The sequence below is a fragment of the Stenella coeruleoalba genome (assembly GCF_951394435.1).
Source record: "Stenella coeruleoalba genome assembly, chromosome: 1".
In the NCBI taxonomy this organism is placed as follows: domain Eukaryota; kingdom Metazoa; phylum Chordata; class Mammalia; order Artiodactyla; family Delphinidae; genus Stenella; species Stenella coeruleoalba.
In genome coordinates this window covers 161,391,956-161,414,564 of record NC_137169.1, presented here as the reverse complement: position 1 = coordinate 161,414,564, position 22,609 = coordinate 161,391,956, and the positions used below count along the sequence as shown (strand labels likewise).

Here is a 22,609-nt window from a genome sequence, read left to right as displayed (position 1 = left end):
ATTTTGTGCAGAAGATTTTTCTTCCATTAGTTGAGTAGAAAAGTTAGATATAATTGAACCCCAAAGATGCTGGGAAAAGTGACACCCATCCAAAGATTTTCACTGAGGCCACTAAATCCAGAAGAGATTTATGACAGAAAAATGGCAGAAAATGGTGATTTTTGCTTTACTGCTTGTGTGCCTCCAAGACTGGGGAGCTGGGGTCGTAAACACTTCTGTGGACCGGTCAAGTTTTAGTTCTCATTTGTAAGTCTGTCTTAAGGAACTTAATGTTTTGCTATTTCAAGGATTCCACTGTCAGAAAAGAGACCAAACTTTTATCACCATGGTGGATGTGAAGTGTCTGAGTGACGACGAATTACAGAACGAACTTGACAAGTTTGGATTTTCACCTGGCCCAATACTATGTATGTATGCAGCAAGTATTAGAGACTAGCCAATGATTACCTATAAGCTACCTCCAAAGATTGAGAATTATTTACAGTGGAAGGAACCTATGCAATAAAAACCATTAAAATAGAAAGAGGAAAAAAATTTAAAACCCAGCTCTTACTCACAGATTAGTAAATTTGGTGCCAAAGAGGAAGGATTGTTTTTTTACAGGAGTGAAACACCACTTACTCTTGATTATATCACCCTGGGCTCTTTATGCATTTCTAGTATGTGCACTGTGTTCACTGTTTATGTACTTACTGTCCATATTTCCCGCACATAGGATGTACAACTTCTTCTGTCTTGTTCCCCAACGTACCCAATGCCTGACTCCGTGGCCAATCCACAGGGGCCCCACCTTAAGGGATGGTGGAAGGAAAGGAGTGAGTTGAGTAGTTGTGGGGTCTACCTTATTGTAAAAGCCATAATTAGCCAATAATGTAAGATACAAGAATAAGGACCTGAACTGTGAAATATTTTGAATCCAGTGAGATCACATACACAAACAGAGCAACTTAACTGCTCTCCACGTTCCTTCTCAGCTTCCACCAGAAAAGTGAAGGAAAAGAAGTTAGTGCAATTGTTGGTCTCAACTCCCTGTGCATCACCCGAGATGAACGGACCCAGAGAACTGGACAGGGCTCAGGACTATGATGACAGTGAAGGTACCATCAGAAGCTGTACTGTAGATAGCAGCTGTGCGCTTACTCATACCTTGTCCGGCATGATTTATGCAGCTTTAAATGGTAGGCAGGGTGACCTGTGAAATATCCCTACGGGCTCTTTGCACACAGAGCCTGGAAAATAGGCCCTTGGGCTGCAAAAGGAATCTGTTGACTCCATGTCTACATTCATGCCAGTGCCTCAGTGGGGCAGACTGTCAGGGGAAGGACTGGTCATTCTGCACGTTCTCTTACTAAACAGAGCCAACTCTGTGTTTGATTTCTAAAACCGGAAGTTCCTACAGGTGATTTCCAGGTCTCTTTTGAGGTCTCAACCTCTGCTTTGCCTCAATCAATAAATTTGACAATGATTTTCTTCAGATTAAACGATTGCACATCCATTAAGAAATATGAACTAGGGACTTCCCTGGTGGCGCAGTGGTTAAGAATCCGTCTGCCAATGCAGGGGACAAGGGTTTGAGCCCTGGTCCGGGAAGATCCCACATGCCACAGAGCAACTAAGCCTGTGCGCCACAACTAATGAGCCTGCGCTCTAGAGCCCGCGAGCCGCAACTACTGAGCCCACGTACCACAACTACTGAAGCCTGCGCGCCTAAAGCCCATGCTCCGCAACAAGAGAAGCCACCGCACTGAGTAGCCCGCACACCGCAACGAAGAGCAGCCCCCGCTCGCCGCAACTAGAGAAAGCTCGCACACAGCGACAAAGACCCAACACAGCCAAAAATAAAATATAAATAAATTTTTTTAAAAATTAAAAAAAAAATGAAATATGAACTAGGTTGCACCTCCCCAAACTCCTCCTGTGCCTACTGCCTTCCTGATTTAATCTGGGCTGACCACAGCTGGTCTCTTCCAGGTCCCAGGGAGGGCGGGAGTGGTGAACTCTGGGATCCGTGGGTTTCCCTTCTAGTGGCCCCTGCCCCAGGTGCACCGTTCTCCTGCAGGGGTGTCCAGTTTGGGCTCTTAAGGGTGGGCTTGAAGATTCCCACAATGCATTCCGAGGCTCTTTCATCCAATAAATATTTATTAGGAGTCCTATGTGAGCCGCAGTAAATAACAGAAACTATCACTTATTGAAGGCCATCAGTGCATTTCTGGCCTAACAGGCATTATCTCATTTAACCTTCACAATACTTAGGTGAAGTTCAGACAGGCCAGGTGACTGGCCCAACATCATATAGCTAGGAAGTAGCCCCCAAAGATAAGCTTCCATTAGAATGTGCCATGAAGAGTGAGGTCCGTCCGTCTTCATTACCATCACGTGTCCAGGTCCTAGAACAGTACTAGGCACACAGCAGGAATTTGCGTATATTGAATATACTGTGACAGAACTGAGATTTGAACCCGGGTCTGGCTGTCATAATTGTGCTCTTTCAACCACATACTCTACACTTTTCTCACAATTTCTATTATGAGGATGAACAGATGACATTTTTGTCCATGTCTGGACAAAAAATGGCAGTTTCATATAGTTCAAATTAAGAGCTCAACAAACAATGTAAGTGCCTGGGGCCCTCTGAAAAGTCCCCTGTAACGCCTGGTATTGGTGGTGGCGCAGGCACTGGGAGCTTTCCCCGAGAGTCTGGCATGGCCTCATTTGGAAATGGCAGCAAAGTTTGGGGACAGACCCCACTGGCCCCTGAGCAGAACAGCTGGCATGGGGGTACCTCAAGGCAAGTGACGACCCCAGACCCTTTCTGGATGTGAGATGCCTTCAAAGTCTTGACCCAGACCTGGGGCTGCCTCTGTTCCCTGCCAAAGATACGAGCTGAGGGGACTAGACCAGCCCTCTGATGAAAAGCAGTGTCAGACTAGAAGATTCCAGAGAGGAAGGCTTGTACACTCACTGCTCACGACTGCCCAGGACTGCAGGTCAGACCTGCACAAGCAAGCTGTTGTGGTCTCAAGCCATCCCGGTTCCCAGCATGTAGCCCTCCGAAGAGGTGCATTTATGCGAGGGCTAGGAGAAAGCTGGTCCTTCGGTTTGCTTTAGACTGTCTACCTGATGCTAGCCAACTGCGGGCAGTCAGGTCAGAGGGGGAAGCTCTGGTTCAGTCCTACTCTTGTAATGCTATTCTGCAATGTCAATGGCCGGTGGTTAATACAAACAGAAAACCTGCTTCTCAAGGTCAGGTCTGAATTGGATGTTTGAATCTGCCCGTTGAGGACCCTCAATAAGACCCTAGTGCCATTAGAGTGGAGGGGTTGTCATGGAACTCATGGGATCTTGTGGAATTCAGCCTTGGGCATTTCACAGAGACATCCTGGCCTGGGGTGGGGTTGTGGTGGAGGGGCAGGGCAGTTCCAGACCTGAGGCTGAGCATTAGGTCATCCAAACAATGGGTGGATTCGATTTTTCTCATTTTCACTCATTGTTTTGTCACTAGGTGGACATAGCGTTAATGATCTCACCTCTTTTCAAACTTCCCAAATATCTGTGACATGGAGAACTCATTTAAAATCCCCTGCATTAGGGCTTCTCTGGTGGCGCAGTGGTTGGGAATCCGCCTGCCAATGCAGGAGACATGGGTTCGAGCCCTGGTCCAGGAGGATCCCACATGCTGCGGAGCAGCTAGGCCCGTGCGCCACAACTGCTGAGCCTGCGCTCCAGAGCCCACCTGCCACAATTACTGAGCACGCGTACCACAATAACTGAAGCCCATGCTTCAGGAGAAGCCACCGCAATGAGAGGCCTGTGCACCGCAAGGAACAGTGGCCCCTGCTCACCACAACTGGAGAAAGCCTGTGCGCAGCAAAGAGGACCCAATGCAGCAAAAAATAAAAATAAATAAATTAATAAAATCCCCTGCATTAAAACCTCTGCTGAATGTCCAACAGCACACAACTGCTCCAAGTTTATCAAAATGCTTCTTCACAGACTGAAGCCGAGGGTTGATCAACAACCTTTTCTGCTCCTGGCGGTTCCCCTGCTTTTAAAGCCTTTTTGCACAGGTTTGGCCTGCCCTCCCCTGCATGCTTCTTGGGATACAGAAGAAATCCTCCTTCCCTATCTTGACAATCAGGGATGCATGAGGCTTACAGCTGCTTTGAAGGGGCAATGACTAGACTAAAAACGCGCCCAGATGAGCAGCCAGCTCAGGCTCTGCAATGTATTTCTCGCAGAGGCGTACAAATGTGACAGCCTCCCTGGTAGAAGCCCTCCCTGTGCTCCCAGGGGAAGGCCTGTGTGTTCCACAAAGGCCACTGCAGAAATGTTCTTTTCCCTCAGAAAGGCAAAGTGAATTTTCTTCCCCTCACAAAAATCTTTGCCCTACAGTTGAGAGAATTCACTCCTACCATTGGTGTGTATTCCCTTTGCTAGCTCATATGTTCTCATGGCCTATTTTCCTTTTGTTTCCCATGATCCAGAGCTTAATGCCACTATCATTTCGAAAGGAAATATCATATTCTCATCAGAAAAAAACAAGGGACCCAAAAAAGTATGTACAATTCGAATGCATGAATACTTTTACACATATATTAAATATAGAAAATAGCACTTTTCATGTGTATTAAGAAGGGAAATAGAGAGTCACTACATTCTGTTACAATGGTAAAATCCTGGTTTAAAACAGCTCATTTTAATGAAGGTTTCTGTTTTCTGAAACTATTTCCACGTTCTAGCATAGGACCCAGAGTCACAGTGTCCCCCTGCGCCATCTCCTCACCCTGAGATAGCCACCCTCTCTCCCCTCCAGCTGTTGTCCCCTCTCTCTCCTTTTGCCGCCCGTGGTCTCGTATAGACCCACAGTGAGCATGGAATAACTGTGAGTTCCTGTTCCCGTGTCTCTCTCTCCCTCTCTCTCTCTCTCTCTCTCTCTCTCTCTCTCTCTCTCTCTCTCTCTCTCTCTCTCTCTCTCTCTCTCTCTCGGACACTGCGGTCATTGAAGCACAAGACCAGGTGTGTGAGAGTAACAGGTTTGGGTAAGCCCAGCTGGCTTAGAGACCCTGCCCTTCCACTTGCTAGTTGTGCGACCTTAACAGATCTAAGCCTCCCCTAGTGCAGCGCTTAACAGCAGCGTCCGCTTACAGGGTGGCTGGGAAGGGAAAGGCCAGTAACGCTCTTAGCCCTGGACCTGGCACATCATTAGCTCACATAATGAACTCCAGGTCGTCAACTCTGGGGAGCCTTTCTCAGTCTTCTGACCACTGTCCCTCCTTATTTAGAGACACCTGCTTTCTTCGGTTTGGGCAGCTCTGTGCTCTCTTGGTTCTTGGTTCTACCCTCTACTCAGCTGTGCTGAGTCTTTGTCTTTTGGCCCCTAAAGAAGCTTGTGCCTGAGGTCTGTCTTCAGCCCTCTTCCCTTCCGCTCTGCATCGTTTCCCTTGCTGTCTCCTCACTTCCCGCCTCTATGTCGTGACTCCACATAGAACCTCCACACAGGACACCCCTCCTAGGCTTAGGCCTGCATATCCAGCTGCTTTCTGTCCTGGAGAACTCCTTCCTTCTCCTTCTCTTCCCCTCCTGCTTTCCCTCCTTCCCGCATTCACCCAACAAATGTTTGTCATCATGAACATTTCAAAGATTAGATATATGTATATATGTATTTATACTTCCCCCTGTGGTTACATTCCAGCACCTCACATTCAGGGTATCCAGGATCAAGCTCATTTTCACTCATCCCAACCTGCATTTGTGGCCTCTGTTTATCCTGATGGCTTTACTGCCTTCCCACTGTCCAGGCTCAAAGCCTCCCCTCAGCTCCTTAGGTATAAACAATTGCCAAGTCCCATGGATTAGAATTATGAGTTTTTAAAAAATTATCCCCCCTTCTCTTCCCACTGCCGCTATCTTAGCTTGCATTCAGCTACTTAAAAACAATTTTTTTTTTTTAACAATTGCAAAATCCTCCTAACTGGCCTCTCTTCCTCCAGCTTTTCCCAATTCAGGTCCAAATCTATCAGCAGAGATTGAATCACATTATTAATTTGCCTGGAGACTTTACAACAAGAGGCAAACTTATTATGCACCATGAGGAGACACCAATGTTTCCTGTAACTTTATCTCCCTCATCGTCGGATCCAAACCATAATTACTTGTTTCTGCATCTCTCACACTTTCTTCCCACGTGCCTTTGCCTCAACTGTTCTTTATGCCTGGAATTCCTTTCATTTTCCCACCCCCTCCCCATTTTTCTTCCTGTTAAAATATTGTGATCATTTAAGGAACGTCTCAAAGGCCAATCCTGTGCATCCCTTTACAGTTGCCTTTTATTCCCTTCATTGGCTGTCACGGGCTCTTGCACATAGTAGGATCCCAAAGCTCACCTCATCAAACACTCTAGTGACAAACAGGTTAAGTTTACAAATGTGATCTAGTATTTAAACTACCTGCTGAGCTTAAATACCAAATGAAAAGGAGCCCCCAAGTAAACACTCCTGCAGTACGCTCTAGCTTTAACTTCCCGTTTAAACACAATTCAAATTAGATGAAGGAATTCAGATATCTTATAAATTTTCTAAAAGGTTTTTAAAAATCTTCTAAATGGCTCATTAAAGGAATCCTTTCCATTCATTAAACCTCGTTTCCACAGAAAACCCTTTTGTATAGTTCCTGCAAAGACATTTACAGGAGAAACAGCAGCCTGAGTATTTAAAAACGCATCAGGTGGGACCAGTGCCCTTCAGTCTTTGCTTTACATAAACCCGAAATAAAACCACATCAATATTTTGAATTGGCAATAGAATTTAATAGAAAGTTTGTGATGGCATAAAATGTTTTGATCTGAAGGATTTACATAAGCCATTTTGATTCTCAGAAGGACCCCAAGACATCTGTTCAACTTTAAATCTGAAAGTAAATGTAAATAAGCACTTAAATTTCCATGTAAAAGGTGGTAGAACATGTGTTTATTGAGACACTTGTCGAACACCATAGACCTTAATTACTTAAAAGCAGTGGTCTGTACCTAACAGTCCTCTAAGTACCTGCAAAGGTAGTATTTGCATTTCTTTGAAACACCAATGAACACACATTTTCCTCTCATTTCAGTAGGTTTCTAGTGGAATACAAACCACTTTGAGATTTGGATTAAGTCGATTTGTGGACACTTTTTCATAGTCTGTGTGCTTTATCAAATCACATATATGGCCCATTTGATTTGGTGATTAAGACCACCGGAAAGCCAGGTCATTATTTTTTTTAATTGTTTTTTTTTTTTCATCAGATAGACTCTAAACACAGCTTATGTTTCCACTGATGGAGGAGGGAGTTAAGCCAATGTGTATAACTCAGGCTCTAAGTCCCCTTCCCCTAAAGAGGAAAAAAAATAGGGTTTGGGGGCAGTAGGGACCATATAATTTATCATCCCAAACAGGATACTTTTGAGAATGAAAGGGGAGACTAACCAGAAGGGACTCTGGAATAACAGAAGTAAAGCAGCACTGTCCTGGCGAAACAGGGCATATTGTCACCCCGGGTTTGGGAGTGGTTCCAAAGGGTGAAGTGTTTGGACGTGCATGCTGGTTGCGGAGGACTGATGCAGGCAATATCCAGAGGGCAGCTGACCCGGGCAGGTGTGTGCTCCTGGTCCCATCTGGGTGTTTCCTTATTCTCTCCCAGACAGAGCATGCTGTTTCCTGCCAGAACCTCTGTTCATTCTGTTCTCCCATCCTGGAATGCCTTCTTCTCATCTTGCCACCTGTCCTATACTACATTCCACTAGGAGTTTCTCAAAATGGATTCTGTGGGTCTGGTTCTAGGAATCTGCCTTTTCAATCAACCCCTACTTCCACCCTCTGCCCAGGAGCTTCTGCTCTAGGCTGTAAACTTTTGAGGGTAAAAACCTATGTCTGAATCCTCTATGTTTAATTCAACATATGGGGGGAGAGGGAGTTACTCAGTCCCTGTTGGCCAAACTGAAAGGAAACTTTACCCTACACTGATGTTGAAGAGCTCGCTTTCTGACTTCCTAGTCTGTGGCATCTCCTGGACATACCTTGATGTATTCTCTTGAGAGACAATGCTTAGGTCATCACAAATTGATGACCATCCAGGGAATGGTTGTAGCAGAGCTTCCACTCCTGGATCTCAGCCTGTGAGTTAACAACTATTTATTGTGTACAGGGCATTGTGCTAGACCTTCTTGAGGAAGAAAATAGGAGCAAAAGGGGCCGTAGTTTCTGTCCTGAAGAAATTTAAATAGAGCTCTGGAAACAAAGAATATGTGTACCAAAAATATGGACTCTAGAGTCTGACTGCCTGGGTTCAAATCCCAGTTCTGCCACTAACTTTGACAAGACACTTGGCCTCTCTGTGTCTTAGTTTCGTCATCTATAAATACGGATAATAATAGTCTCAACTGCATAGAGTGTTGTGAGGATTCAGTAGAAATATGTAAAATAGAGTAGTGATGACATATAATAAGAGTTGTATAAGTGCAATAAGTATTATTCTATCATTAATATTATTATTATATAAAAAGCATGATCTTTAATTATCTGCAATACAAAGCAATATAATTAGTGAAAAATAATATAATGGAAACTGAATCTTTAGTACTGAACTCCCAAGTGCCATAGAATGTGATTTACAGGTGCCTACAAATACGTTTATATAGTTAAATATACAGATGTAACTAAAGATTGTTCTCTGTGGGCGCCGTGTGTTGAATGAGGCAGACCAAGCATTTAAAAAAAGTCATATGTGCCCTCCCAGTATATAGGATTCCTTCTTCTCAATCTTAGGTTTAAATCCATCCTGTGCCCCTTTAAACACTTTTTTGAACAATTTATTTTGAGATAAGTTCAAACTTAGGGAAAGTTGCCAGAATAGTACATAGAATTCCCATATCCCAGATAATCTAATTGTTACCTTTCACCACACTTTTTTTTTTATTGGACTACAGTTGATTTACAATGTTGTGTTAGTTTCAGGTGTACAGCACAGTGATTCAGTTATACATATATATATATATATATATATATATATATATTCTTTTTCAGCTTCTTTTCCCTTATAGGTTATTACAAAATATTGAGTATAGTTCCCTGTGCTATACAGTAGGTCCCTAGTGTGTGTGTGTTTGTGTGTGTGTGCACGCATGCAGGTACCCTACCATTATGTCTTTCTGAACCACTGAGAGCAAACTGTAGACATGAAGCCCCTCAGCCTTCCAGCATGTATTCTGCTACCCCCAAAGGATACTTTCCCACATAACCACCGTATAACACTCCAAATAATGAAATTTACATTGATTCAATGCTAACATCCGATATTCAGACCCCATTCAGATTTCATCAACTGTTCCAATAATATCTTTTGCTTTCTGGTCCAAGGCCAATCCAGGAACATGTGTTGCCTTTAATTGTCAGGTCTTTTCAGCCTCCTTCAGTCTGGAACAACAGTGCCTCAGTCTTTCCCTGTCAAATGCCCTTGACTGTTTTAAAGAGCATAGGCCCTTCATTCTGCAGGTGATTTTTCTGATTTTTCTTTTGACTATTCATAGAGGCCATGCATCCAGGCAGGAATTCCTCAGAAATGATGCTGTGCTCTTCTCATTCTGTTTCACTGCTGGTAATGCCAGCCTTAATCACCTGGAAAAGTTGGTGTCTCTCAGATTCCTCCATAAAGTCATCATTTTCCCCTTTGGAACGGAACAGTATTTTGTGGGGAGATATTCTGAAATGACACCTCATCAAACCTTATCCATTAGCCCAGTACCGATAAGTGACTGCCTAATTCAACTTCCATCATCATGATGGCCCATTGGAAGTTTCTATTTCTATTATTTCTTCTAAGTTTATTAGTTGGTATTCTATTGTGAGGAAGACTTTCCCTTCACCCTCATTTATTTATTTATTTGTTGGTTGATTGGTTGGTTGGTTTGTTCATATGTCTGTTCATTCATTCATTCATTCATACTAGTATGAGTTCATTGACTCTTCATTTCAGTGGTTGTATCTGTTGATATGATTATTTATCCTAATGCTCAATTTGTCCCAGATTTGGCTAGTGGGAGCCCTGGCAGTCCAGTGGTGAAGACTCCACGCTTCCACTGAAGGGGGAGTGGGTTCAATCCCTGGCCAGGGAACTAAGATGCCACATGCCATGTGGCAAAAAAAAGAAAAAAAAAAAGATGGATACTGTGTCCTTTTGACGTGTCCTCATCATTCCTTGAGCATTTCCTTAATTTCTGGCCCAACAAGATGTTTCAGACCCATCTTGGGCTTTTTCTGCCGCAGGAACGCTGGTTCCTTTTACTGCAGGATATCAATTCAGAAACCAAGATCTAGGCCTTCAGTGAGCTCCTGGTTGCTGGAGAGTTGTTGCTTCTAGGCCCTCTCAGTGGACAGAGCTAGAAAATAAATGTTTGTGTATATGTACACATACACATATGCATCTATCACTATTTTTATATCTCTCTCTCTATGTATTTTTAAACCATGAGTCCATATTGACCTCCAATTACAATCCAGCGTTGCAGTGTTCTTTCTAACCTTTCCCCTTTCTGTGTTTGTAAGTCACTTCTCTGACAGTGAGAAACCTGCCTTCCATTAGCCTCAATATGTTTACATTTTTGCTCAATTTTCTAATTTTCTCAGTGTAACCAATCTCACAATCATAGTAGCCTGCTTCTCCTCTGCATGGTCCCCATCATCACTTCCTTGACCCCTGGACATGCCAGCACCTCTATGTGGCCCTCCCCTTACTGTCCTCCTTGGACAAAGGGCACACTAAAGCCTCCATGCGGTCCCCTCCCCTACTGCTCTTGTTCTTCAACCACCAGGCGCCCCAAAGTCCCCTCCATATCCATAGCTCCCTACCCCATTTCATTGTCCTGCAGGCATGCTGACACTCTGAGTCCATGTCCCCTCTGCCACACTTCCAGTGCAGGACACACTGACATTCCAGGGAAGGAAAAGGAAGAGAAAGAAAGCTTCATGTCTCTTTTTCGTTTCCAGTTCTGAGGTCTGTTTCATTGTCTTTGTGCCAGGACTTTAATAGGATTTTTACTCTCTGTGTCTCAGTTGCTATTGTTGCTGATAATATACCTTGTAGGCCTATAATTATCATGTGCAGGGCCTACCTCAAGTGGTGCAATCAGAAGGCCCAATGTACCAAGGGAATATACTACCATTAAGACTACCATTAAATGTGTGGTTTGAGTTGCATGTCAAGATTTTAGGAGACCTGATCAGGTTAAACATCTCTACAATAGTTTCTTAATTAATTGAAAAGCATCTTTATTCCCAACAGTAGTTATATATTACAGTTGGATCAAAGTGAAGAGTAAATTACATATTCTATAACTACTTAATAAGCCCTTTGTTCTTACCTATGACATGTGCTAATGGGAGCTAAATGCCATCCTTACAAGGAATGTAATTTAACATTCTTCTTGTAAAAATACTGACCTCCTGGTAGATATGCTTAAATATGCCTAATGATCAATATACCTTTATCTTATTGATTACATGCTGATTCTTTCTGTGTAGTAGAACCCAGCTTTGAAATACAAGAGCAGCAGGAAGAGATAGTGAAACCAAATTCTGATTACAATGATTCTAAGATGATAATAAAGGTAAACTTATTTATTTTCATAAAACTGAATTATGAGCAGTGGTGGTCTTTTTCTGTAGGAAAAATATTAATTTGTTTAGGAAACACAGCTTTCCTTTCCCTTTCATCTAATATAACCATTACTGACTTTAGCTAATTTATAATTTGCATTATGAGTATAGACACATGTATCCATTTTAGGGAGAGGAATTTCCTGTTGTACCTCTCACATGAGGACCCCTGAGTTATTTTAATCTCTTGGGACTTGTTAGGGCTTTGTGAGCACCAGGCACTATTCGTCGCAATTCATGGGTCCAGGCATGATTTACTATAGATAATTATTGATTATGGAATTTACTATCTGAAAGCCTTCTTGGAGGAGGCTATATGGTTCATCTTATAGATGAGGAAACAAGCAGAGAGGGCATATGACTTGCCCAAAGCACAGAGAGTTAGAAGAAAAATTGGAATCGAATTCCAGTCTCCCAGTTTCCATTCTATTGCCCTTTCCAGTATATCAAGCTGCCAGAGGGGCGGAAAAACAACCAGGCACCTGAGTAGTGAAACAGCTCCCCCCAGTGTCCCTTTTTTTTATATCGCAGAAGGACTCCAGAACATCTGTTCACCCATGGAAGCAAAGACTTTCTTTCTGATGATTGCTTTGCAAAGAAAGTCCTTGCGAGGCACTCGTTGGTGACTCTTCCATTCACACATTAAACCATGCTACAGAAATAATGAGAGTTAAAATGGGCTGACACATATGCATATGGGTACCTGGAATTCTCCCAAGTGGACAAAAAAAAATCTCAAACCTGAAAAACTTTTTTTGACATTTTATTATAACATATCTTACGCATCCAAAAATTTATAAAGAATCACAGAATGAGTAGAGTCCCACTCCAGAGATTTAAAAAAAATCATTGCTAATTCAGTTGAAGATCCCAATGTATCCCTCCCTGATCATATTCCCTTCCTTCCTTTCCCCCAAGGTAACCACTGATCTCAATTTTCTAGTTTTCATTCTTTTCCTTTTCTTTACAGTATCCACAGACATTAGTTTCTCATGATTTGGGACTTTATTTAAATTATAATGTAATGTAAGTATTCTTCTGTAACTTTCCTTTATCATTCAGTATTATGTTGTGAGCTTCATCCCATATTTGTAGCTCTAGTTCATTCATTTTTATTGCTATATACTTATTATGAAAATATATCTATCCATTCTTTATTTATTGGACATCTGGATCATTTCCAAGTTTTTCTAATACAAGCAATGCTGCTACAAACATTGTGACAAATGATCCATTGTGTAAATGTACAAGAAATCTTCTTCTGATTGAATGAATGATCTAGGAGTGGAACTGCTGCACTAGTAGTAGAATCAAAGGATATATCTCTCTTCAACTTAACATAGCATGCTAAATTGCTCTGAAAAGAAGCTGCAGCATTTTATGTTCCTACCAGCAATACATTAAGAGCTCCATTGTTCTAAATCTTCTTCAAAATTTAGTATTGCCAGATTTCATTTTTGTCAATGTAGTGGTTGGAGGACGGTAGTTCATTATGATTATAATTTGTATTTTTCTTATTATTAATAAGTTGAGCATCTTTTCACATGTTTGTTGGTCATTTGTGTTTTCTCATCTGTGAAATGCCTGTTCATTTCTCTTGCCCATTTTTCTATTGTTTACCCTTTTCTTGTTAATTTATAAGAGCTCTATATATTTTGGATACTAATCCTTTGTTAGTCATTAAGTATAGAACATATCTTCTAGTAGCTTGGGATTTTTTTTTTTTTTTGAGAAAAAGATTTTTTTGCAGTAGTCTTAGGTTCATAGCAAAATGGAGAGGAAGGTACAGAGATTTCCCATATAACCCCTGCCCCCCACACATGCAGAGTCTCTCCCATTACTAACAACCCTCACCAGTGGGCTTATCTTTTCACTCTTTTCTTGGTGACTTTTTTTTTTTTTGCATTGAGAGCCCAGAATCCTAACCACTAGGCAACCAGGGAACTCCCCCTTGGTGTCTTTTTTTTTTTTTTAATGTAATTTAAAAAAATGATTTCAAACTTACAGAAAGATTCCAACAAAATGTTCCTGTGTGGCCTTAACCTAGGTTTACCAAGTCTTAACTTTTTACCACATTTTTTTTGTAATTTTATCTATTATTTTTTTCTCAAACTAAATTGTAGACATCATGACCTTTTACTCCCTCCCCAAAACTTTATTATGTATTTCCTTAGACTAAAGACATAAGGACCTTCACAGTACAATGACAGGAATCAGAAAAAAATTTAATTGAGATTAAATTCACATAACATAAAATTTACTATTTTAAAACGAACACTTTAGCGGCATTTAGGACATTCATAATGCTGTGAAACTACTACCTCTATCTAGTTTCAAAACATTTTCATCACCCCAAAATAAAACTCAGTACCCATTAAGCAGTTATTCCCCAATTCCCTTCTGGCAACTATTAATCTACTTTCTATTTCAGTCAATTTACTTTTGGATTTTTCATTTGAATGGAATCATTCAGTATGTGATGTTTTATGACTGACTTCTTTCACTTAGCTTAAGGTTTTCAAGGTTCATCCATGTTGCATCATGTATCTGTATCTTTTTATGACTAACAGTTCATTGTATGGATATACCACAATTTGCTATTCATTCATTCATTGATGGACATGTGGATTCTTTCCACCTCTTGGATATTGGGAATAGTGCTACCTTGAACATTCACATACAAATATTTGAGTACGTGTTTTCAGTTCTTTTGGATATATACTTAGGAGTGGAATTGCTAGGTCTTATGGTAATTCTATGTTTAACTTTTTTAGTAATGGCTAGTTGTTTTCCACAGTGGCTACAGCATTTTACATTCCTACTACCTATATATGAGGATTCTAATTTCTCATATCCTTGCCAACACTTCTTATTCCACTCCAACTTTTTTTTAAAAGTCAGCCTGGTGGGTGTAAAGTAGTATCTCATTGTGGTTTTGCTTTGCATTTCCTTAATGATTAATGATATTGAACATCTTTTCATGTGCTTATTCCCCTTTTGTGTATCTTCTTTGCAGAAACGTTTATTCAAGCCATATGCCTATATTTTAACAAGTTAGCTTGTCTTTTTGTTGTTGACTTGTAAGAGTTCTTTATATATTCTGAATACTAGACTGTTATCAGCTATATGATTTACCAATATTTTTTTTCCCATTCTGTATGTTGCCTTTCTTCATGATGTCCGTTGAGATCACAAAAGTTTTCAGAAGTTTGTCTATGACAAGTCTTGGCATAGATTTCTTTAGGTTTATCCTGTTTGGAATTCATTCAGCTTCTTGAATCTGTAGATTACTGCTTTTTGCCAAATTTGGAACGTTGTCAGCCATTATTTCTCCAAATACCTTTTTTTGTTGTTGTTGTTTGTTTGGGTTTTTTTTTTGCGGTACACGGACCTCTCACTGTTGTGGCCTCTCCCGTTGCGGATCCCAGGCTCCGGACACGCAGGCTCAGCGGCCATGGCTCAAGGGCGCAGCCGCTCCGCAGCATGTGGGATCTTCCTGGACTGGGGCACGAACCCGCGTCCCCTGCATCGGCAGGCGGACTCTCAACCACTGCGCCACCAGGGAAGCCCTCCAAATACCATTTTTAGCCTGACCATCTTCGTCTGCTTTAGGGACTCTGATTACATACGTTAGATCTTCTAATCCCTTAAGACTCTGAGACTCTGTTTTTGTTTTGTTTTTAGTCTATTTTCTCTCTCTTGTTTGGTTTGGATGATTTATATACGTCTATCTCCAAGGACATTGATTCTTTCCTCTGTTTTCTACATTCTACTGTCAAACCCATCTAAATAAATTTTTTGTTTTGGTTGTTGAATTTTTTTCAATTCTAACATTTACATTTGGTTTTTCTGTATATATTGTACTATCTGCAGAGAATTAATATTTTTCGTTTGTTTCAAACATGTCTCATATTGTTCCTTGAAACATTTTATGGTGGTTGCTCTAAAATCCTGGTCAGATGATTTTAATATTTTTGTCATCGTGGTGTTGGCATCTGTTATTGTTTTTTCTCACTTGAGTTATGAGACTCTAGATCTTACTTAAATCTTTTGCTTTAGCTGACCTCCTCATACTCCACACTGGTGGGGAAGAGGGGTGCCAACTCTTTGCTCTCACGTGGGGGTAGAAGTCCAGTTCCCCCACTGGGCCTCCACTGATGCCCTGGTGTGTGTATGTGTGCCTTATTATTGCTGGGCTGCTGCAGGGGCTCCCACGTGGCCTCCACTGACACCACCCAGCTGGGGAGGGGGCTTCTGACACATGGAAGTGGAAATCCAAGCTTCCCATGTGCCTTTATGTTGGGGGTGGAGTGTGCCATTTGGCTGAAGTCGAGCAGTTACTGTCAAAAAGTTTTCTGTCTTGCTAGGCTGCTCCTTTTCCCTTTCTTTGTCCTTTGGCTTTTTGGGGGGCTTTTTTGTCTGAACCCATTGATGTTTCCAGGTTACGGCTTCTCCAGCACCCAGTCCAGGATTTGTGAGGTAAAAAGAAAGCTCAGAGCACTCACCACATGTCATCCCTCGGGTCCCAAGGTCCCTAGCCCATCTGCTTCTCTCCATCTTTCAGAGTCTTTTTATGTTTGCTTTGTATATAACATCCAGGTTTTTGGCTGTACTTAGCAAAAGAAACTGGGAGAAGCACATCTAAGCCATCTTGTTCCCAAATCCATTTCTGAGCAGTCTGTCCTTTCTCTTCTTATCTGCAGTGTTAACTCTTGTCATATATCGAATTTCTATACATACATGGGTGTTTTAATACGTACCTAGGATTTGTTTAAATCAAGTATGGTAAGGTGATAGACATGGAGACAACTGCCTTTGAAAGAAGAGTTTATTACCTACAGCTCCCAAGAGGAACCCGCACATCATGCCACGCAGGGCCACGTGGGGAAGTATCAGGGTCAGGCAGGAGGTAGGAGTGAAAGAAAGCATGGGCTCACGCCTTTAGTGTGATGTTTGCAGGAAGGAGTGGGTCAAGCAAGGCAAACATTTTAGGATTAGCTAGTTTGAATAATTTTAGTGGGCTCTGGGCTATAAGTGTGGTCCCTAGTTGTCCAATATCTGGCCAACTAGGAGAAATAATGGCTTGGTGTGTGAGAGTCAGGTAGGAAGGTGTTTGGGGTATGCGTTTTGGATTGTTTGGTTTGCATATGAAAGGCTTGCTTTACTATCTCTAGGAATTAGCTAGCCCTTTTTTTTTTTTTGCAGTATGCGGGCCTCTCACTGTTGTGGCCTCTCCCGTTGGGGAGCACAGGCTCCGGACGCGCAGGCTCAGCAGCCATGGCTCACGGGCCCAGCCGCTCCGCGGCATGTGGGATCCTCCCGGACTGGGGCACGAACCCGCGTCCCCTGCATCGGCAGGCGGACTCTCAACCACTGCGCCACCAGGGAGGCCCTAGCTAGCCCTTTGAGAGGCAGTCTCTCAAGGATTAGCAAGGCCCCAAGATGTCAAAGCATAAAATACAGAAAATAAAAACTATGATTAATACAATGGGGTCTCTGATTAATTCATCTAGCCTGTGCTGAGAGCAGAATGTCTTAATTCCCATAGCACCCCTTCCCCCACCTTGTCGTTGTTTTTAAATGGTGTCTTTATTTTACTTGTCCCTTTGTTCTTCCATATAAATTTTAGAATGTTTATCAAGTTCCATAAAAAGTTCAGATTGGAGGGCTTCCCTGGTGGCGCAGTGGTTGAGAGTCTGCCTGCCGATGCAGGGGACGCGGGTTCGTGCCCCGGTCCGGGAGGATCCCACGTGCCGCGGAGCAGTTGGGCCCATGAGCCATAGCCGCTGGGCCTGCGCGTCCGGAGCCTGTGCTCCGCAATGGGAGAGGCCACAACAGTGAGAGGCCCGCGTACCACAAAAAACCAAAAACAACAAAAAAACCCCAGCTATGTTTGCAGAATCTAGCTCTCAGCATGGGGAGAAAGGAGCAGAAGTATTCCATTTCCCCATGGGTGCCATTTACTCTCACTAAGCCATTACTTTAATGAACGCCAATATTTTTTAGTGCCATTGTAAATGGTGTTTATAGTGAAAATCATATTACAACAACATTAAAGGAATTGTTTAAAGATGAAAAATAAATCAGCTACAAATATGCCACCTGACGCAAAAACTGATTTAATTTTTTCTGATTTAATTTTTTTCTCTCTAGGTTTTGTTTATGTGCATATGCAGTATGTATTTACACAGTTGCCATCACTGTGTACATACAATTTTATACTGTTTACTGTGTTTAACATTAATCGATAACCTTTTCCCTGTTAAATAGTCATTATAATTATTATTTTTTATATAAATTTATTTGTTTATTCATTTATTTAATTTTTGGCTGCATTGGGTCTTCGCTGCTGCACGCGGGCTTTCTCTAGTTGCAGTGAGCAGGGGCTACTCTTTGTTGCGGGGCGCAGGCTTCTCATTGTGATGGTTTCTTTTGTTGCAGAGCACAGGCTCTAGGCGCATGGGCTTCAGTAGTTGTGGCACACGGGCTTCAGTAGTTGTGGCTCGCAGGCTCTAGAGCCCAGGCTCAGTAGTTGTGGCACACGGGCTTAGTTGCTCCGCGGCATGTGGGATCTTCCCAGACCAGGGCTCAAACCCGTGTCCCCTGCATTGGCAGGCGGATTCTTAACCACTGCGCCACCAGGGAAGCCCCTATAATTATTATTATTATTGATGGCTGCAGAGTCGTGTTGATAGGCCATAATTACTCTTTTTTTGAAAATCAAAATGTCTACCTTTTACATACTGTAGGAGAACTCTAGGAATGTTAGTAAGGGCAATAAATTATAGAAGAAAAGGAAATCAAAGACCTATACCTCCTTATGGCAGGAGGAAAGAGAGGGAGGGAGTATCTGATTGCCTAAGAGCTGTGAAATCCTATAATTTGATTTTGCAACAGATTTCTACCCTAATGCCTTACTTAACATATCTATTTTTAAATTTAAGAGAATTAAAAAGAAGCTGCATGTGACAGGTACGTGGAGGTTCATTTTACTACTGTCTACTTTTGTATATGTTTGACACTTTCTGTAATTAACAAGGTTTAAAGAAAAGAATGTGCTTATAAAGGATTTTTCCGACACTCTTGGAAATCATTTGAGGTGTCTCTTGGTGAGCAGATCCCCACAGCCCACACACGTGGGAATTTTCAAAGTCTCTCTACCTCAAGAGTCTTTGCTTCCTTCTTCCAGGAGATTGATATAGTGTATGTGCAGAGATGTCCATGCTGGGAACAGTGCTCCCTCAGATGTGGCACTCTTGTGCCTGGCACAGCTCCCACCATCTGCAGAGACCCTGCCCGGGTATCACTAAACCACCGTTGAGAACATCTTTAAGAGGGTGGGGCAGAGAGTAGAGGGGAAGGGGTGGAGGCAGTAGCTGACTCATCATTGCTGGCCTAGGCTGGGAAGGGGTGACCGGTAGTAAATGGTTGTAGAGCAGGCCATGCCCTCTCTACCCCACCTTGGGCTGAGACCATCACACCTGCTGATACAACACACCCTGGAGGTGATTGTCCAGACTCATTAGAGTTACATGCTCTTTTGGGGTGTCCTGACGACACACTTGCTAAGACCAGGGCTCTCCTTTCTCCTGGTAACTCTGTGACTCACGTGAATGCCCAGGTGCCCCCCGTCCTGTCTTACCCTCCATCACACCCTAGTCAGTCTTTCTCAATATTGCTGTCAGAACATCTCCTTTTGGGACTTCCCTGGTGGTCCAGTGGTTAAGAATCCGCCTTACAACGCAGGGGATGTGGGTTCAATCCCTGGTCAGGGAACTAAGATCCCACATGCTGATGGGCAACTAAGCCCGTGTGCTGCAACTACTGAGCCCAGGCCCTCTGGAGCCCACACACCACAACTAGAGAGAACCCCTTGCACTGCAACGAAAGATCCCACGTGCTGCAACTAAGATCCAACGCAGCCAAAAATAAATAAATAAAAATATATTTTTAAATTACATTAAAAAAAAAAAAAAAGAATGTCTCCTTTTGATTTTCCTTCTGGTTCTTGTTCTATGCTGGTGTCGGTCCGTCCTTTCCCTGTCTGAGGCAAGTCCCATCCTGCTCCTGTATATCAGAGAGTTCTTGGTGCCTGTCTCCTTTGCCCTCAGCCTCTGGCATTATCTACAGCAGCACGGCAGGTGTCAGAGGCTCCTGTTGTGTTTAGGGGTCCTGAGCCCCTGGGAGGGGCGCAAATATCTGCACACAGTGGTAGATATTATGGGTTGATTAAAGAGAAATGGAAAATCAAACCATCATGTTGTACACTTTAAATTTATACAGTGACGTGTGTCAATTACTTCAATAAAACAGGGGAAAAAGAGAAATAGAAAACAGCTCTGTGAGATCCAACAGATGGTCTGATTGGGGAGAAGGAAGTCAGTGCAGAATACTTAACAAAATCTCAATGGTCAGCTGTTTAGGACAGGGACGGTGTGGTGGTCCCTTCAGAAATCCTCACTGCCAGCGTGGGGACTGGTACTCAGCAGCACGGTACAAATGTTTGTTGAATGAATAAATAAAACTTCAGGTCAATAAAGTCAGGTACAGAACATGTATATGAGTGCCAAAGAAATATAGACCAGATGAGTGATCTGAGTGGGTAGAGTAATAAAGAAGACTTCTTGTAGGAGGGAAATTATTTTTAGAAACTGAAGGGTAGAGAGGAGTCTAGTGTAGAGTTCCATTGATAATACTGTATGACCTTAGACAAGTTACTTAACCTTTCTGTGCCTCAAACATCATCTTCAAAATGGAGCAATGAGAGTGCCTACCAGTTGGGGGCAGGGTGGTCTAGGAGGCTCAGTGAATTCATGGGAAATGGGACCTGGAACCTGATAAACAGCGGTCAGCAACATCATCTGATACCACATCTTTACATTCTTAGGGGTCACCCTGGACACTGCAGACATTTGAGGATGATAAGGTCTGAATCTGAAATATGAATGGACTGTCAAGGAAAACTAGACATATGAGGAGAAACAGCAACATGAAATTAATAACAATTATCATTATTACAATCATTATGACTAATGTTTATTGAATGCTTACTATGTGCCAGGAGATGTTTTCATCACTTTGCATATATTAAATCATTTAATCTTTGCAACTGTATTTCACAGGGAGGAAACAAAGGCTTAAAGAGCTATACCTTTTCACTTTACTGAAAAAAATACCATCATGAAAGAAATTTGGGGGAAAAGGAAAAAAGAAAAAAGCCACGATTGTCTCTCTTTCTACCCCTTGTACAGAACATTTTCACTTTCCTAAATTATTTTCTAGTCCTTGTTCATTGCCAACTTGTTTTTTGTTTTTTTTGGCCAACTTGTTTTTTAAAATAACTTTATTCTTTATATAAGAATGGCGCAGGCTCAAAAAATAAGTTCCAAGCAATAAAAAAGTACAAATAAGAGAGCAAAAGAAAGAGTTATTTAAGAACAGAATGCTGCTGGCAATATGTGACCTTCGTCACTGGCATGTCTATTGTGTGTGAATCACTGAGGTAAAATATTACTCTGCGGAACTTGGATGTTTTACTAATTACTGAATAAAAGAAGGCAAAGTGAAAGTCTGTGCTATGAAGTACTAAACAACCTGATATACCAAAAACTTATCAGTTCTCAGAGTATATGACTTTTTCTAGAAAAAAAAAAGATTCTTTGTACAAGACATTGGAAACAATAAATTCTTCTTGATATATATATATATATATTTTTGATTCATTAGAGACCCAAGGCTCCCACCAGTAAACCAAAATCCCTAGAAGGCTTCTGCCTGGATTCTAAGCGTTCTGAGGGAAGAAGGTAATACTTTTCTTAACATATGAGGAGATATTATTGTCTTATGTAACTCCGGGGAAAAAATTCATTATTCAGATTTCTGTGAAGGGTTTGAGTCTGTAAAGAACGTGTTGAGAAAGAAGAAAGATTGGTGATATCTCACAATTTCGAAGCCGAAGGGGCCTTACTTACTGTCCAGTTCACCACCCATGTTTAGAGATAAGCAAACAAGCCAGAGAGGCTGAGGAGGATGCCATAAATCACGGTGAGCTGAGACCATCCCAAGTTTCTTGATTTGTAGTCATTTAGAGTCATTTATTCCTATTTGTGGTAAAGGGAAAAGAGAAGAAAAAACAAAAGAGCAAGTAGTTGAAATAAATGCTCAAGACAGGACATTTTATGGTTCAGAGAGTAAAGCCTTCTGGAAAGTTCCCTTACTTCTGAATAAACTTGGGCCAATTTCCAGGATTTGACTAGCAGATCAGAAAGTACCCCCTTGCCCTTTTAAATGCAAAATAAACAGATTTCAAAAATAGTTCCCATCTCCACCCTGAAAGGCAGTGCTTATACCTGTGGAGAGAGAAGGAAGAGGGCCAGTGAACTGATGCCCCCCATCAGCTTGTACCCATCCCCACTGGGGACCAGGGGATCTGTAAGTCCCTAAGCTGGCCTTGCACCAGCATTGAAAGACGTTACACAGCAGGTGATAAATAAATGCTCTGTGGGATTTTAGAGATCTCACATCCTGGTGATACCCTGTTAACATTACTCATTGAAATTAGCGCAGGTTTTAAATGAGTGGCACTCTTCCCAAAAGCCCCACCGTGGTTACTCCCTTAGGCCCAAAGGCCCACAGATTTTAAGGGGTGCTCAAGTAGCAGTTGTACACAATCCTAAGAGCCACTACTGTTTTCACAGGTGTGCTGCGAGAGCATCAAACGTCAGATTCAAAGCATGGAATAACATCAGAGAGAACGCCTGCTGCATAGTGAACAGGAGCGCTGGGAGCAGGAATATAGAAATGTTTCCAGCAGGCTTGAAACTTGCTGTGTTTGGCATCTTCATCACTGTGATATTTGTCTACATAACTGTGGAAGGGAAGCCACTCTTTGGTTAAGTGCTTTAGAAGCAGAGTGATGAGCG

General features: G+C 42.2%; 1 protein-coding gene across 1 annotated transcript; it reads left to right on the top strand.

Annotated features, from left to right (window-relative positions):
* Positions 1-325: 325 nt before the first annotated feature.
* On the top strand, positions 326-22,583 carry LEMD1 (LEM domain containing 1; the record flags this gene model as incomplete). Its single annotated transcript, XM_079904576.1, is given in 6 exon segments — positions 326-407; positions 975-1,097; positions 4,485-4,558; positions 11,558-11,725; positions 16,129-16,166; positions 22,385-22,583. Coding segments are annotated over 6 exon segments (684 nt in total).
* Between the last annotated feature and the right edge of the window lie 26 nt (positions 22,584-22,609).